The sequence below is a fragment of the Cricetulus griseus genome, chromosome 4 (genome assembly GCF_003668045.3).
Source record: "Cricetulus griseus strain 17A/GY chromosome 4, alternate assembly CriGri-PICRH-1.0, whole genome shotgun sequence".
Classification (NCBI taxonomy): domain Eukaryota; kingdom Metazoa; phylum Chordata; class Mammalia; order Rodentia; family Cricetidae; genus Cricetulus; species Cricetulus griseus.
The window spans coordinates 121043196-121061647 of record NC_048597.1 but is presented as its reverse complement, the minus strand read 5'-3'; the positions used below and the strand labels follow the sequence as shown (position 1 = coordinate 121061647).

General features: G+C 41.2%; 1 protein-coding gene across 2 annotated transcripts in view; it reads right to left on the bottom strand.

Annotated features, from left to right (window-relative positions):
- The window catches only part of Pdgfd (platelet derived growth factor D), a 214441-nt gene that overhangs the window by 12458 nt on the left and 183531 nt on the right, over positions 1-18452 (bottom strand). For both annotated transcript variants that reach the window (XM_027415193.2, XM_027415194.2), the window contains exons 5-6: positions 16612-16810; positions 5620-5834 (exon numbers count right to left, since the gene is read on the bottom strand). In XM_027415193.2, coding sequence (XP_027270994.1) covers positions 5620-5834; positions 16612-16810 — 414 coding nt within the window. The remainder of the gene's footprint in view (positions 1-5619; positions 5835-16611; positions 16811-18452) is intronic.

The following is an 18452-nucleotide window of genomic DNA, read 5'->3' as shown; positions in this document are numbered from 1 at the left end:
GCAATTTGTATTTCAATTACTTAAGATGGAATTAAATAAAAAAAAATCACTTTCTCTCTGCATTGTGCACAAGTCAGATGGTTGGCAGTCATAGGTTGCTAGCAACTGCCCAACCTCCTCTGCCCTGGCCTATGCTATATGCAGAGTTGTTGCCATCATGCAGTAATTTCTACTGGATCTTGCAGGCAGCTAAGCTAATGTATGATGTTTGCTTTTAATATCAACTTGCCATATACTGAAATCAATGAGTTCAGATCCTAATCTGAGAAATTGACTTTATTGTCCTAGTTGATTTTTGTTCTGTTAGCAGCACAGACTAACCACTCTTCTCCCTCAGCATCCCTACTGTGTTGTTGATCGTTTGTGGATAGCACAGCAGTGTTTCCATTTCCTGGTTTCATTAGGAAACAGCTGCTCTCCAGGAACCATCCAGGTGTTTGGTGCTAGATTGGGGTGGCTGAGGCATCCGAACATCCACTAATTTAATGAATTCTCACCCTCTCTCCATTTCTCTGTCTGTCTGTCTGTCTGTCTGTCTGTCTGTCTGTCTGTCTGTCTCTCCCTCTCTCTCTCTCTCACACACACACATACACAAAGACACAGACATGCACCACCTCTATCATTTTTGTTCCTCTAGAGAGTCCTAATTAACACACAGCATCATGATGGTATCAATAGGGGAAGGACAGAGAAAATAGATAAAATAAGTATATTTGTCTGCTGTCTCCTAAGTTTTTGCCTGTTGACTCAATGGCTGTGGCCTAGAAGCTAAAGGATGACAAATAGTAACACTTCATTATGAAAGGGAGAACTGAAATACCATTGAATTATATTGTTATTGTTATTTATTGAACCTAAGACCTGGCGTATGCCAGGCAAGGACTCTGCTACTGAGCTACAGCCCCGGCCCGGAGCCTTGCTTTTATTTCTTTATCTCATTCTTTATTTTACATTGACATACTGGCTGCAACCCCCCGCCCCGCATCTCTCCTCACAGTCCTGCCCCTCCACCACTCCTGTTTCTCCCCAAAGTCCACTCTTCCTCCATTTCTGTTCAGGAAAGGACTGGCCTCCCATGGATATCAACAAAATATGGCATATCAAGTTGCAGTAAGACTTAGCACTTCCCCATGTATTGAAAATGGACATAGTGACCTAGTATGAGGAGTAGGGTCCCCAAAACCAGTAAAAGAGTCAGGGACAGCCCCTGCTTCTGCTGTTAGGAGTCCCACAAGAGGACCAAGCTACACAACTGTAACATATATGCAGAGTGCCTAGGTCAGTCCCATGCAGGCTCCTTGGTTGTCAGTTCAGTCTCTGTTAGCCCCTGTGAATCCAGGTTAGTTGATTCTGTGAGTTATCTTGTGATATCCTTGACTCCTCTGGCTCCTGTAATCCTTCCTTCCTCTCTTCAACTTGGTTCCCAAGCTCTGCCTAATGTTTGGTTGTGGGTCTGCATCTGTTTCCATCAAGTGCTGGATGAACTGAGCCTTGCTTTTTAAAGAGTCACTACCTGAAATATGTTTTGGAATGACAGAAGTCATTTTACAGACACTCTCAGCTGTCTCCTGTGAAATGTGTTATAAACCCAATAAAGCAGGATGAGAAACCCTCACATGAGCCCCATGTCCTGATGGAAGAAGAGAGCCTCACGTGAGCTGTGGACCTTTTTTATTCTGATAAAAAAAAACGCTGTCATCTTTTAGACAAAGGGACAGAAGAGAAGACTGAAGAATGAAGCCAGAGAGTTTGTTCATCAGCATTGATTCAAACTCCACCACCACCTATCGGCCCTTCATCAGACTGGCTACACAGAGCTCCACTCAGGCTGACGTGTTTGTTAAGGTCTTCATTTCCTTTCAGTGGCTCCTGTGGCATGTGAAATGCGTTAAATCTATATGTGTCTCTATTACTGTCTCTCTGATTAGGGTGGCCTCAGTTACAACCTCAGAAAGAGTAGAGGAAATGATGTTTTTCCAATTTTACACTAGTTTTGCTTCCATATTGATGAAAGGGAGGAATGCTATGAAAGATGAATCAGGAAACCTACAAACTAAAAAAACTAATTTTTACTGTGTGTGCACATGCGCACGTGTGTGTGTGTGTGTGTGTGTGTGTGTGTGTGTGTGTGTGTGTGTGTTATGTATGCCTAAGGACATCTACATGTAGATGATGGAAGACTTCTGGTGTCCTGCTCTGTCACTCTCTGTGCAAGGAGGAGTCTCTCACTGAACATGGAGCTGGGCTGGCAGCCAGCATGCCCCAGTGATCCCCCATCTCCATCTGTCACAGTGACCACAGTGACAGGGTTACAGGTATATGTGGTCACACCAGGTTTTATATGGGCACAAGAATTTGAACCCAGGTCCTCAGATTACACAGTAAGCACTATTATCTGTTAATACTGAAGTTTGAAAGCAGAAATAACATTGTCCTGCACCAAAGATGCTCACCCCTCTACAAGAGAAGTATCATGGCCTGTGCAAATAGTGACAGTGTTGGCTTCACCCAGAGATTTCTAATTGTTCATTCTCATCTCTGACTGTTGAGCACTGAGATACTTGTGGAGAAGCATACAGGCTCTCTACATGACAAGTTCTTTATCCCTTAAGGCCATCATCTCTCATAGAAACTCATTTCACATCTCATCAGCTGCAAGTACGGACTGGGGAAACTGCCTTTAATATAGCAGAGGTAAGAATGCAGGCACAGAACTAATAGAATAATAGAACAGAATAGAATATAGAATAAAGGGTTTCCATTTTCTCCTAATGAGATGTGGATTAAACTCTACCTGTTTCTGGAATTGGAAGAAGTTCTCTGCCACTCTCCACAGAGTACCTGACAGTGGCCATCAGGACACATTTTATCAGTTGGAGGGGAAGTTGACAGGCGTGTTTGTTTCAGGTGTCTGTCACTGACTGAATGATTGATGCTGTTGGGTGCTTTTATCCTGCGCTTGGTAGGGTCATTTCATATAGGACTCTGCAGAGCCCTGGCTGTAAAAATATTATGACCTGTGTTTGAATGAGATGCTATACACAGCACTTCCAAAAGAACACTGATGTTTTATACCTCACAACCAAACAAAGAGATCAAGGGCTTTCCTCTTTCTCATTAATTGTGAAAAGCAGCCCAAGGCTGGCTGTTGTAGTGTACAGAGACAATAGAGGAACTAATGAGAGAATGGTATCTGGAGGCTTCAGATTACACAGGCCTACCTGTCTGTGATGCAGGACTCATTTTGGGAGTTTCCAGAATAAGGAATGTGGAAAAAAATAAGTCAAGCTGGAACCTCTTCCCCCAGAGTCAAGATAAAAGAAAAGCAGTCCACAAATACATCAAAGCTGGGCATACACACTGTTGCTCACAGTCATTGCATGGCTGATCTCCACACTTCCTGGAGTATTTAGCTCCCACCAATTATTGAACTCCATTCCATTGTTTATCTTTTTGGTAAACATCACAAAATTGAATTCAGAGACTAAAGGACAACCCCTAATCTGAGGTTCATCAGTTCATACACAAATAAAACACAATGAACAGGGGCGACAGCACTCTGTCGATAGAACAGTTTCACTTTCCTCTGAAAGCAGTGGGGTAGAGCTAACTGTTCTTAAGACTCAGGAAATGCTTTTGTATAGGTGTAAAATGGTAAGTTCTGCTTCTGGGAATGGAGTTTAGCCACTGTTTTATCTTGGGACCCATCTCTCCATAATACAGCAGCAGTGTTGATGTACTCAGTTTTTTTTTTTTTTTTCTCTTCAAAAGTTACCTAAAATTTAGTGTTTCGTTGTTTTCAGGACAGAAAACCACTATAACAACAACAGCAACCCAAAAAGTACCTGCTGCAAAGTTAGTGTTTTAGCTTTTGTTTTTGTTTGTTTTGATCAAGGGTTAGGACTTATTCTAAGGCCTACACTGACTTCTAATTGCAGAAATTGCCCTGCCTCTGCCTCTCAAATGCTGACATTACAAACTGAACCCATTATGCCCAGCTCTCACACCTGCAACTCCAAATCTTTAAGTCTTGTTTTTGAGAGACTGCTCATGTATTTTTCCTCTTGCTGGGTTTTGGACTCAGGTCCTCATGATTAACCACTGTGTTAGTTAGTGTTTCTATTGCTGTGTAGTGATACCATGAGCGCAGCAACTCTAATAAAGGAAAACTTTTATTGAGGGTGGCATGTATTTTCAGAAGTTTAGTTCCTTACCATCACAGTGGTGAGCATGACAGCAGAAGTATGGCAGAATGCAGGCAGATGTGGTGCTGGCTACATCTTGACTTGCAGGCAACAGAAAGTTATTTAAAATACTTGAGCATATATGAGACCGCAAAGCCTGCTTCCAAAGTGATCCACTTTCTCCAACAAGGCTATTCCTACACTCCAACAGAGCCATACCTCTTAATAGTTCCATTCCATATGAGTTGTGGGGACCAATTACATTTAAACTACCACAGCCACCAAGCACTACTGCCCATAAAACACCTCCTTAGTACACAAAGCTGCCCAATGGCAATATCTGGGTCCCATGTTAATATTTTTAAATGCATTTCCACAGATTTCTCATCTTTTCCTTATCTGTCAGCCTCTGATCACTATCTATGAATACAACAGAGAGGGTGTCCCTGTATAGCATGGCTTGCGAGCTGCTCAATGAGTTAATGCATCTCACAGCACTGGCTACCCCAGAGCTCGGGCAGCTGTGTTCTCATTGTTACAAACATTGCTCTTTTAATTTCTTTAAAAATCTTTTTACTTCTTTAACAATCCAAGAGCTAAATCTCCAGGTAGCTGTGAATACTACTTAGGGAAAATAAGCATTTCCAGGAAAACAAATGAAAGGTAATTCAACATTTAGAGAATGAACAAGCTCTGACAATTTTCATTTTTAATCTTTACTTTTTTTGTTTTTTTGATTGTTTTACAAACACAATTCCATTGAAAGAAAACTTGGTCCTTAATATTTTCTTGCAGCCACCTATATTTAACAGTTATAGCCTGTAAATAAGTACCAGATTTCTCTACAAGTTGGATGAAGAGGATCTGAAAAGTCGTTATCAATACAAGCAGTTATATAATTTAATACACTGTTGTCTACCTACATGTATACTGTGATGGCTGAATCAGGAACCCTTCTTTAGGATGGAATTTGTCTTGAGCCATGGTACTTAACTTGCTAGAATTTTAGCTCCCTTGACACCCTTGCAGGGTGTCAACTTTGCAACCACACCCTTGACAGAGTGAGCAACTGAGCAACCATATTTCTTTGTACAGATTTTCTTATTTTCATCTTACATGTATGAGCATTTTGCCTGTGTGTGTGTGTGTGTGTGTGTGTGTGTGTGTGTATCTTCACATGCAGTGCCTGTGGTGGCCAAAAGAGGGCATCGGATTCTCTGGAACTAGTGTAAAACTGCAATTGGAAGCTACCGTGTGTGTCTGGGAGTGGAACCAAGATCCTTTTTAAGGCCAGCAAGTTCTCTTAACCACTAAGCCATCCCTCCAACTGCTTGACCAACCATGTTAAGCGGCATGATCTCTCCTGCCACAGACACAAGATGATGCAGGTAGAATAGCTGTGTACAGCACTGGAATGACATTGGAGACGACATACCTCATGATACTTTTTCACCGTCTTTCCTGAGCTGCAGGTACAGGACTTCCAGTTGACAGTTCCACAACCACAGTTGCCTCCACAGCGCTGCACGAGGAGGCATCGCGGGAAGAAGACTGCATTGGTTAGCTTTAGCTCCTCCCTGAGATTGACCGAGTGATTCCTGGGAGTGCAACTGTAACGCTTGACATCATCATTGAGCCTGTCCAGGTCCACTGTGGACAAAGACACACAGGCAGTGAGCTTGTGAGCAGACACATGCACAAGCAAAGATTCTGATCTGAGGAAAACCTAATGCAGGTGGTAAACCTGTCCTTGGGATCTTACTATGGTTAGAAAAAATCCTATTTCCCCTTTGAACCTACATGATCAAAATAACAACAAAATCACTAGGTGAAATTTGAATCTTTGCTGAAATTTCCTATGACCTGTGCATGTGCAAAATATTTGAAACAGGTTTCATGTAGCCCAGGCTTGCCCTGAACTAGCTTAAATGAACTATACAGCTTAAAATGACTGAACTCCTGATTCACCCACCTCCAGATTGCTGGGATTACAGGAATGTGCCACAAGGCTTTGCCTTGGAACCTTAAATGATGCAAAAAGAAAAAAGAAATAGCAAAATGGCTCAGAGGTAAGAAAATGAAACATTTGGCAATTTAAAATAATTGCCTTTAACTTTATCTTAAAAAATAAATAAACACACCCCAAGTCCCAGCCATTAAATATAATCTGAATCATATAGGGGCAACATTAGGAGATTTACTCTAACATCTAATGATTTCCGACACTGAACTATTTACAGAGAAACAGTGTGAAGAAAAGGTTTATTTTTTATTTTAATTCCAAAACCAATCAAAGCACTAGTGAGAAAGGTACAGTAGGACAAACGGGTACGTTTGTGCCTTGAATCCCAGGTGGGGCATACAAGGTGCATGTATGTGCCTGGAATCCTAGGTGGCAGTAGTGTCTTGCTCTTCAGTGAGGATGTGACTTACCTTATGTCTCCTTTGAGTGGAGCATCTGCTTCCTTCTCTAAAGCATTTAAATATTTAAAAGGTTGACAGAGTGGACCTGTTAATGATGAATGCTGGCTAATATTCTTTATCTTAATTCACTTGAGTTTTCTCCACCTTTAATTTTTCCCCCTTTAAAAGTCAATGGTTAAAGCAAGAAAAGAAAATGCCAGTTCTTTCCCTCTCTGGATAAGTAAATATTAAGGAGTCTGCTGAATGGGGATTGCTATGAATTAAGAATGTTATACTAAACTTTCAAGTCTAAGTCATTGTGATGTAGTTGGCAGACAGGTTTCCAGGCACTCTTGTGAGGATTAATTGATGAGGTACCATCTATCTAAAATGTGGGAGGAAACATTCCTTGAGCAGGGATGCTGGACTGTATAAAATGGAAAATGTGATGTGACCCTCAGCATTTGTGGCTTGTTGAGTCTTATCTCGGGATGCAGTGTGAGCCTTTGCCTCCTCAGTCTCCTACTGCTGTGCTTCCCACAGGGATGGACTGTCAGGTCAAACTGTGAGCCAAAGCAAAGCTGTCTGTCCCAAGTTGCTTGTGTTCAGGTATTCATTATAGCAACAGAACAGAAATCAAGATAACTATACATATTTACTTGTATAATTACTCTATGACTTACATTTTAAAGGGTATTCTCAAAATCTACATCTGAGTTCTCTGATTGATGCACACCCAAGTAACGCACTGCACAACTAGTTAGAAAAAATCCTGGTACCCACTCTTAGCACCTTACCCTGGGCACCAACCAGGCTACCACAGGAGATACATGATAGATACCCTGGCAGCCAATGCCATCCTCACTGGCACTCTGGCCTCAACAAATGCCTTAGTCTTAACACAAAACTGAAGAGCAGGAAGGAGTAATCCCAGGGCATGGGTCAAAAGCCAAGGATGACATTAAAATGGTTCTGAAAGAAAGAAAATTAAGAGAATACACAGATATGGGCCAACAGTCCGTTAACTCCATAAAGTCAGAAAACATCACTGGGAATAATGCTGAGTGGCCATATGGCCAGGTGACCCTTGAATGGGAGTTAAATGGCACCTGGATTGATGGGCTGTCCCAGTGCCTTTTCAAATAGACAGCTGTGCTTTGATTCTCAAGGGCAGTGGTTCATTCCTAGCAGTTATGTGCTGAGCCCAGGACACTGTGGGGACTCAATAAATGCTAAATAGTCACTGTGCATAATTTATTGCTGTTTTTTCTTCCTTTGTAAAGCCATGTCATAAGTTTAGCTATAATCAATCCAGTTTTAAATCGAATGAACTCTGTCTTGGGAAAGGAACCATTTTTATTGCTGCTAAAGCCCTGCCAACAACTGCAAGCAAAGGACGAAGGATTGCATAAACAGATTAAGAAGTGCAGCAGTCAGCCATTGCAAGTGTCACCTTGAGATAAATACTCCTGCTGGCCTGTGCATTATCGGGCTGGTAGACCAGGATGAGGTAGAGGGCCAAATCTGCTGCTAGTGATAACGACAATGCATTTGTCCAACAGAAGAGAAAAGATGAAATTAACATGTGGGTGGGTGGGTTCCTGATGCCCACAAAGGCAAAGACAAGGCATACATACGTTGAGCTGTTTCCTCACCACAGCCTTGTGCTATGCAACTTCTAAATGGGACTACAGTTTTTTTTTTCTCCCTAATCCTTTTAAGTAGAATAACGAAAGTGAATGGAAAATGTTAAAGCTGCAGTTAAAGAAAACCAACATCACTGGATCTGTATCAGCTTTTTGAAGGGTACTGAGCTGAAGGTGGGATAGTGAGTGGTAACATCTGCACAGGCAGGGGTATCTAAGCCAGTTTGCAGTATGCCTTCTCTTCTAGGTTCCTTCAGCAATCTAGGTAAAACACACCAGTCTAGTTCCCCTTGGAAAGACCCCCTCATACTGCAGACATGTTTTTATAGCCAAGCACTGCTCACTTCCACTTTTCACAGCAAGAGATTTACAAGGCTGCCCAATTTAATGCATCAAATCACTGTGTGACTGCTCTCACCAGGGCACAGAGACCACAGAAGCACTCAGCTTAGAATGACAGTGAAGACGGTCTTCTTACTGGTTACACCATATATTGAGCTGCTGGTCAGAGAAGACTGATTACAAAGTAGTATAGAGTGAGTGAGAACTCAAGCCTCAAGGAGCTCTCCAGTGTGAGCCTCCCTAGGGACAGGACTTACTTTGTGGGTTCCATTTCTAGGCTGAACAACAAAGGAGAAACAAGGCGATCTCAAGCTTAATTCAAATGTTCATCAATTTCACCTAATTCCCTTTATTTCACCCAAGTGGACACGGTATTATAATGCCAGTTTTGCTTTCCCTTTCAATTTGACTGTAGACTTTTTACAATGACTCTTTGACATCAGTTAAGGCCTGAGTACTCTGCACTGATAATTTTCTAGAAATGGTAAGAAGGTTCCAAGATGCAAATCTCCTTCTGGAAACAGTAATGCAAGGTAGAATGTGGCCCATGGGTCAGGGTTAGGAAGTACCTCCCTGCTACAGCCTCAGCCTTAAAGGGCTGCCCAAGTGCAGGTTAACCTGGGCTGTGGTAAGAATTCTGTCTTTATCTTAGAATGGGAATATGAATGGAAACCGCTGCCCCATTTCTAATAGATGAGGGATTAGAAGGGGGGAAGAGGCAGCTCATCTTATCTGAGTCTATTAGACCACCAGCCAGAAACTGTATCATGTACTCATATGTGACTACATGAAATCTCCATATAAACTATACACAAATATGAGATTACTTTCATGGTGGAGAATGTAAAATCTTTGAAAAATTAAGAAAAGAAAAAAATGCAAACATCTTCCATGACCTGTAAGGTTTATGAAACCAGATTAATCATCGTTAGTTCTCCTTCCTGCCGTGCAGGTCCTCATGGGAAAAGTAGGCACAGCTCACTTAGATATTCTTCTAAAACCACATGATGACCACCAGGAGAAGCAGTGTGGAGCCAAAGAAAATATACCTCCTCTTTGTGCCAGATTTTATTTTTTTGCTAAAAAGTTGGTATTCAATAACTAACAATGACATGAATGAAAGAAATTACTCATAATCTTTCCAATCATACACAGAGGGAGAAATAATTTGAAACTGATTATTGTCTCATATGCTGGGAAGCTCTTACTCTAACCTAACCTAGGAAGTAGCCTGGAAAGTGATAGGTGCTGGGAATCAGAGCTGTAGACTCAGCTGTTCCATGGAGACAGCTGCTTGAATACCCAGGGCATCTAGAACCTGGCATTAAGGAGGATGCCTCTCAGATGCCCACCTGAAATGCTGAGGAACTCAGCCCTGTTTAATGTGGACTGTCATAGCAACCTGGTAGGAAGAGCTCAGAAGGGGACACTGAGGCTGTGGTGTAGATTTGTAGTCCCTGTGGGAGAGAATACATGAATAATTGTATTTTTATAACAAGCAACAAGGAGCTCTCAGTTTTTTTCAAGGTTCATAAATTCCCTACTAGGAGTCAATCCACTTCATGTGCTTTACAAGTTCACTGTGATTTTTCAGGTGTCCTCTTCTATAAACCACCCATAAATTGTGCATATTATTTTTATGCATCAATCAAAAATTGGGAAAGAATCTCACAATTATTTCATGATTCTTAGAAGTAATTAGCATAATTTAAACTCAAATCCATGAAAAATTTTAAATTTCATCATTCTTTTTATAGACTGAATAGTCTGATAAATAGAAACATTTCCCATTGGCTATAAAAAGACAATAATTGTTACCAGCCAATTGCTGAAATCTAAGATTCAGAAACATCATGAAGCAATGTGGTATTGGGGAGTTACTGAGCCCTACACAATTGTGTTGGTTTCTTGCACACACTTGTATTGGTTTCAAGACAAGCCTTTACTTTACAAGTCTCTATCCTCTAGATGTCGAGACTCCACTACAAATAGGTTAAGTAACTTGTCTAAAACTAGTAGACAGGCATCCAAGATGTTCTAGGAAATAACTGGATAACAGGATTCTGAAAGGCATTGAATTAGACTTGCAGAATATTGACACCATTTTTAGGCATGTCTCTGACCCCTGGGAACACTATGGGGGCCGACTAAATAGCCTATCTATGAAAATTAAGAAAACAAGTGAAGGGGTGCTTAAGCATCAGGGAGTTTTTAAATATCCCTCTTTCTTACTGTTAAGCCTATGATTCTAAGCTTTAAACACATATGAATTGCCCACAGCTTTGTAGCCAGCAAAGCCAGGTTCATGATATGGCTGTCTACTTAGACAAGGTCTATGAACCTTTTAGAATTTGTATCTCTTTCTGCAAAGACAGGAATGATGATACTGTCACACCATGCATTTATTTAGCTTGAATGAATTTCCAGTGTTTGAAGTCCAGATCCAAATCCCAGCTCTCGGCAGGTGTGACCTACATTAACTTTGCAGACAAATGAGGTCAGGCTGAAAACAGAGTCCCCTTCCAGCAGAAGTAGCCGAGGGGATGAGGTCGTGGCACCTTCAGCTAAATATCAGAGGGGCAACAGCCAGGTGTGTTCAGTTCGATTTCATGTGACCAACACTGTTATCTCAAGTAAAGGCACCCAGTGAGTCGGTTCTCCCTGCACTGGCAATTCCTGTAACATATATACTCAAATGCAGCAGGGACATGTTTCCTAAATCTTGGTGGTCCAGAGAGCAAAAAGATGCTATGCCTGAGAGCTTAAGAAAGAAAGTAAAGTTTGAGAGAGGAAATAATGATGAAAACAGTTTAAGAAAATTTGTGGGTAGGCAGTATCCTAGCGAGTTTTATACTAGGCAGTTCTTCGGCAAACTCTAAATGAGTGTGCCAATTATACAGACACGAAAACATGACAGTGTTTGTAGACTGCATGAGGCTCTCCAGATTACTGCATGACCTCAGATCCTTACAGGGGAGAGCACAGAGCTCAGAAAAGGAATTAGCTCTGGAGAGAGCTTGCAAGCCATTAACATAAATACCAAGTACCATTTGCAGACCTGTGACTAGGTGAGGGATAAACTGTTACTGCCTCATCCTTATACAGCTTTGCAAACTGTAGCTACCATCACAGCTATTTTACAGTGGGGGAAATAGAGAATCAGGTATTGCTTTAACAATTGAATTTGAATTGTACTGCAGATTCACTTGGCTCCAACTCCAAAGTCCTTTTTGATTATTAATCCACAGCATTCTTCAACCTTTTTTTGTGTTACATTTCAGAATTGAGGGTAAACACTTTTAATACTGTGAAAACTTTCATCTTGTGTTCACCATGTTTCAGGAAGTGACGTGTCAGAAAAGGAAATCTATTGTGGTATTTGGTCTCCAGTGCATCTGAGTGTCTCACTTACACAGGGAGCTGCAGAAACTACCATCCCAAGCCTGGCTGGCCCAGTGCTCACTAATTTCAGTCAAAGGCTTCATAAAAAAAAAAAAAAAAAAAAACCTTTCACCCAGGGATTAAATAAGCATCTAGGGAAAGCAGTGCTCTAAGCACTTGGTTTTTCAAATATTTACTACCTCAGTATACTTGGAAACTTCTTGATATGACACATCTATTATATCCATTCTTCAGTTTCTTGTGCCTGAGAAACTTGTTTTAAAAAGTAGAGTCAGATGTTTTTAGAGATTAGAGGGAAATGTAATGAAGAAATGGACAGCATTGATATTAGATCCTCAGAAATGGTTGGGAACCATCCCAAAGTTATAATAGCTAACTATTTAGCATTTGTAAAACTCATCTATTTCACATTGTGCTGTTTGTAATGAACTGAAAAGCAAGGCGTTTGCTGCATTTAATGTTAAAATACTGACAGGGAGCACCTATCAATGGTGGTGTGTGCATCCAAAGCTGGCAAATTCTTTGGAGAGGAACATACTTTATTAACAATTCACAACTTTTAATTTGGAGCAGGCCAAGACATTTGCTAATATTTTATATTCTCCCCCTCCTGTGTGTGTGTGTGTGTGTGTGTGTGTGTGTGTGTGTGTGTTGCTAGAGATTGAACTCAGGTTCTGGCACATTGCAGGCAAGCATGCTTACCACAGCTATTGCTTATAATTCCATCAGCACTTACACTGTGGGAGGCTTTCCCTTTTGCCACCATGTTTTGGGCATTACTATGACATGGTGTTATCATTGTGAAAAGACAAGTTTTCCTTCTAGAAGCAAGGAGCTAGCTGTTATCTGCATTGTTAATTTCTTAACATCCAAATTTAGCATAACCTAGGACTAATTACTTCTTAATGTAGAAATGTCTAATTTTGTTCTATGAGCTTAAAGAAATACACACTGCACCTAAGTTCACAGGTCTATCATTTAAATGAATCACAGTTTAGCTTCAGTTAAACTACAGTGGTCATGCAGTAAGCTAGATAGTATTAGGCTAGAAAGAACATCCACTTAATTTACCTTTACAATATCATTAACATATTTATGGTGACAGCGAGGGAATGTTTTGGTTTTATAAGGAGGGTTCACCACTGCATGACTGCTCTCCTGTATTCGCATCTTATTCACCGTTCCCCTCCTTGATCATCAGGACCCAAGCCCTAGGTTTGTATCTTTTTTGGGGGGGGGGCTTTTGAGATAGCATTTCTCTGTGGCTTTGGAGCCTGTCCTGGAACTCGCTCTTGTAGACCAGGCTGGTCTTGCACTCACAGAGACCACCTGCCTCTGCTGGGATTAAAGGCGTGTTCCACCACTGACCGGCTAGGCTTGTATTTTTAAGTTCTAAAGGCAGAAAACACCGGCTGAAATATCAAAGCAACTTTCCCTTCCTCCGTGATCTGTGCAGGTGGTCCAGCCTCAGCGGGATGACAGACAATTAGAGCAGCACATTTGTTCAGTGCAGAGACAGCTATGACTTGGCAGGGTTAAATGAAAGGCATGAGTGAGTTTGCCTTCAGGGTGTTTTATACATGAGACTAAGAAATGGAACCTAAACCAACAGGGGAGAGGAAAGCTGTTTACTTTGTCACAAACATCAAGTAGAACACTGCCTTGAATGCTCTGGCAAGGTTACTTCTGTAAGCAAAGGCATTCTTAAGGAAGGGACATTTCTGCCTGTGGGTGGATTGCTATGGATTTTAGAAGCACAATGAACTGAGGAGGAGTGGAGAGCTAGTAGGTGTGTGCAAGGCCCCAACTTCAATCCTTAGCACTTCAAAAATTCATCAAATATCCAATCACGTACAAAATGCACATTAGACATACGGGCCGAATGCTGTCTACATGGTAGCTTTCAGGACACCCCAAAAAGTCAGTAAAGACCATCAGTTACCCCAGCCTCTGCCCTCAAAGATTCTGGATCAACATGTCTGGGGTGGGGCTATGCAACTGATTTTCATAATGCATTCCATAAAATTATTGATTCAGATAAAGGTAAGTTCCTAGAATTGCTTATTCCCTTTAAAAAAACCAAAGTTTTCTCTGTGTTTGGTGTTATGCTTCTTAAGTACCGGGTAAGGGACAAGATGAGTTCACCAAGAAGCGACACACACATATTTCAGAACTGAAAGTTGGTAGAGCTAGCTAAACATTCTGGAACAAATGTCACATGGTTGACATAATTCAGGGCTCCCGGGATAGCCCTCACAAGAAGCTGATATGTACCTTACCAAGAGGAACCAGAAACAAAGGAAAGATCAGTGATTTATAAAATATCACAAAGCCCATAAGGGTAGGACTTGAATTCAGATTTCCCCATACAACGTAATTTTCAGGAAAAAAAAAAAAAAAAAAAAAAAAAAAAAAGCAGGACTCAGCGATCTTCCCACCTGCTGCAGGCAGGGTTTCTCTATATAGCCCTAGCTGTCCTAGAACTCACTCTGTAGACTCTATAGACCAGGCTGTCCTCATTACAGAGATCTACCTGGCTGGGAATAAAGACATGAGTCTCCATTGCCCAGCCGCTCAGCAATTTTAAGTTTAGTGTTTGCAGGGATGAGCTGTCAAGTACCACACTTCAGCAGCTGTTGGCGCTGAGATGTCTGAAGGAACGGTCGGATGCCCCTAATTCTGTGTCTGAGACCATACTTTAAAAACGGTTTCTGCTGGGATTTTCTGCTTCCCTTCGGGTTGACCTAGTGGAGACCCACAAATACAGCAATGCCATCTTTGAGATGCATCCAGTCTGAGCCCCGAGGACGGAGATATTCCTTCCCTGTCACATGGATGGAGAAACACCAGGGCACCTGCACCTCTTTTGCTCTTCCTCCACCATGCATGTTTAGTATGTAAGATTTATGACCTAAGCCAGGAGCAGAAAACTCTGACAGAAGTTTAATAACTAGTCATTCAGGCTCAGCATTCTCATGGGTTGTATGGAAGCAGCCTGGGCTCAGAGCCTGAAAACACCCTTGACATTACACAGTGTGGGAAACAGATCATGTCTTGGCTGAACACCTTCACAGCTATGTGACACAAACCCTATGAGACCTGTTAGCAAAACTTAATAACAAATCTTATCAAATAATAAAGCATAATACATAATAGGAATTTGACTAGAGGTAGCTATGTTTACTGATTACATACTTAAAGACACATTCTTTTTCTAAGATTATGTCAGTCTTCTGTGTGATAAATATACAACATAATGATTTTATTTTTTAAAGTGTTGGAGTTATTTGTCCTTGAATTTTCTGAATAAACATTCTCTTTCTCCGTCATTATTCTTTTCCTCAAACTTACAATGAAATTGGCTTAGACATGCCTTTAAACTGTCCCAGAAGTTCTTATTCTTGGGACCCTTACCTTCTCAGCCTGTGAGTCACATATGTGCCTAGTACTTACTAGACAGACATGGATCAGAATGAATATTGTCAGCTGCAGGAAAATATGTGTGACTGCAGATAATCATATTAACTTAATCTCAGAAAGCAGATTTCACATTTTTCTTCATTTATGGCTTCTAGATTTCATATAGTAATGTAAGACATAATAAACAGAAAACATGAGAGTAGAAGCAAGTGTCAGAAGGAGGGGATAAGAGGATATGCTCAACATGCCTGCAGTGTGTGTTCAAGCAAACCAGCATTGAATGGGCAGAATTGAACTGGTGCAGAGGCCTAGCTGTTCACAGCAGCCCTCTGGCCATAACACCGGCAATCCTGTGCCAAGCACCAACACTGACAGCTGTGGGAAAAGCACAGTGATTGATTACATGGACAGTATTGATATAAACCAGACACCAGGTAGCTCATTTCTTCTCCACTGTCACCTAGCCATGCAGCCTCTGGCACATGATCCATACACAGTTCCTGGCTTTGGCTTCTTCCACTGTTAAATCAGGATTTACCTACCAATAGGAAGCTAGCCTAGATGTTTTGTTTTGTGTTTCTATTGTGTGTTGTGTGTATGTATATGTCCTTGTGTGCATGTGTATGCAGACATATATTAAGGTGCATGTGGGGGTCAGAGTTTGATGCCAGGAATCTTTCTCAATGACTTTCTACCTAATTTTTTTTTTATTTTCATGTTTTGAGGCAGGGTTTCTCACAGTTCTCGGGCTACAACTACTAAACAGTGAGCCCAGAGATCTGCTGCTCTCCATTTCCCCAGTACTGGATTTCAGATGTCCACTATCATGTCTGCCATTTTATCTGAGTGCCAGTATGGGGTCCTGATGCTTTGAAGTAAGCTCTTTACCTAACATGCCATTTTTTAGGCCACAGACACTTTTCATAAGACCTCCAAACTATGGTCTATCCTTTACCTACCATACCATATTTATAGGCCACAGATAATTTTCATAAGGCCTCCAAACTACGGTCTATCCTTTTCAACCAGACACAAACAACAGTTTGAACAAAACACACATCTTAATCTGAAAGTATTGTGGCTCACAGATGTGATAATGGACTGACAGTACTCACCAGACTTGAGCGAATTAAATAGATTACATTACAGATTCTTATTATTACTCCAAACACTCTCACTTACTGATGAAGAACATCCAACACTCTGCTTCTTACCTTTGGACTTCCGGTCATGGTATGACCTGCCTCTATAATGAGGGGTGTCCAGATACAAATTTTCCAGATCATCTTGCCAAGACTCTGGATTGAAGTGCTTGAGCAGATCTTCTACGGTGTCGAATTCTGCAATTGTTTTGTCCAGAGCATCAGCAGTGAGCGTGGGGTCCGTTACTGATGGAGAGTGATAGGACACCCCCTAAGAGTGACATATAGCTCAGTGTACTTAGAAAGGGTCCATTGCTTGAAATACAACAATCATATGACCATACTGAAGGAACACAGATAGATTACCATGGTAATCTGGTACTGAATTGTCATATTGTTAAATAACTCAAGTGTACCACTCTAATGCACAACACTGCACATGCTCTTACGGACATCAAAGCCAAGAAGATCATAAAACTTCCAGTCCATCTGAGCTGTGATCATTTCAAAATATAAAGGCTAAGTAGAATATAAAAGTTGACATCTGATTTCTTGGCTCCTAGACCCAGATCATTCATATATTAACTAATAATAGAATTAATCTCCGAGCTCCTTTCGGGTGATTTCTGATGATCTGATCTGTTCTTTCATGCTGAGTTTCTGTGCACCACCCTCTTCCCACATACTTCCCATTGCAGGCACTGTCTGAGCTGAGTTTGACTACTCTGGAGACATTCTGATAAAATCTGGCACTTTAACCAGCTTATTTACTGTCAACAAGATAATTAGCACTGAACTGACTCTTAACTTAAGAGAGCAAGGTTCACATGGGAAGCATATTAAAAGGAAAAAGGTAAAAGGAATGCCATCACTTAGCAGTGATTCCAGTTGTCATTAAAAGAGTCCCAGAATATTATTTAAATGATGAACGCAGTGCCTTTGAAAGGCCAGGAGAGGATTACATATTATGCTAGAAATAATGCATTGTCATATAGTTTTTAAGTACTTACTCCGGTAACCCTGGTATAATCTTGAGGCAAATGAGCCATGAGTCAAACATCTCTGTGAAAATTCGTGACCCATTATCAGGGAAACAGAAAGAACACAGCCTCAAAGTAAACATCTTTAAAGAAACGATCAAACAACTAAGATCTCCCCACAGGTAAGTATTTCCCATCACTAAAGTGGGAGTAGAAATGAATGAAAACTTGCCTTCTTAAAACTGAACTGCAGGAGATAGAAATAGCACATGTTCCAGATCTTGCAACCATACACCAATGCTCTCACTTTTCTCCTAGTCTTCCCTATTCAACCACCTACAGGTCTGAGAATAACTCTGTGATCCCCCACATTCAGGTGACTGCATTCTAGTTGGTGAAATTATGGAGTCTAATGAAATCTGTTACCACTGGTGTGACCCGGGAGCAGTTTCCATTTATGTTTTGTAGGAGGATTAGGGGGAATGTGGGAGTTGGAGATAGATGGATGAAGTTGTCCACTTTTAGTTAGCCCCATCAAAATGAGCAGAGTCTCATCCTTTCCCCACCATGGTGCTTTCGCCACCTACCTATGAGGCCACACAGGTATGTACAAGCAATTGTTTATATGGTCACGTGGTATTTGTCATGCATAACTTAAGAGGGGTTTGTTTAGAGTTTGAGCCAAGAAAAAGACACGCTCTATCCTCACCTTGCTGGTGATAATACAAACTTCATATGGGTGCAGACATACTGGTTTCTTGTTTTTTTTTTTTTTTTTGGTTTTTTTTTTTTTTTTTTGGTTTTTTTGAGACAGGGTTTCTCTGTGTAGCTTTGGAGACTATCCTGGCATTCTCTCTGGGGACCAGGCTGACCTTGAACTCACAGAGATCTGTCTGCCTCTGCCTCCCGAGTGCGGATTAAAGGCGTGCCACC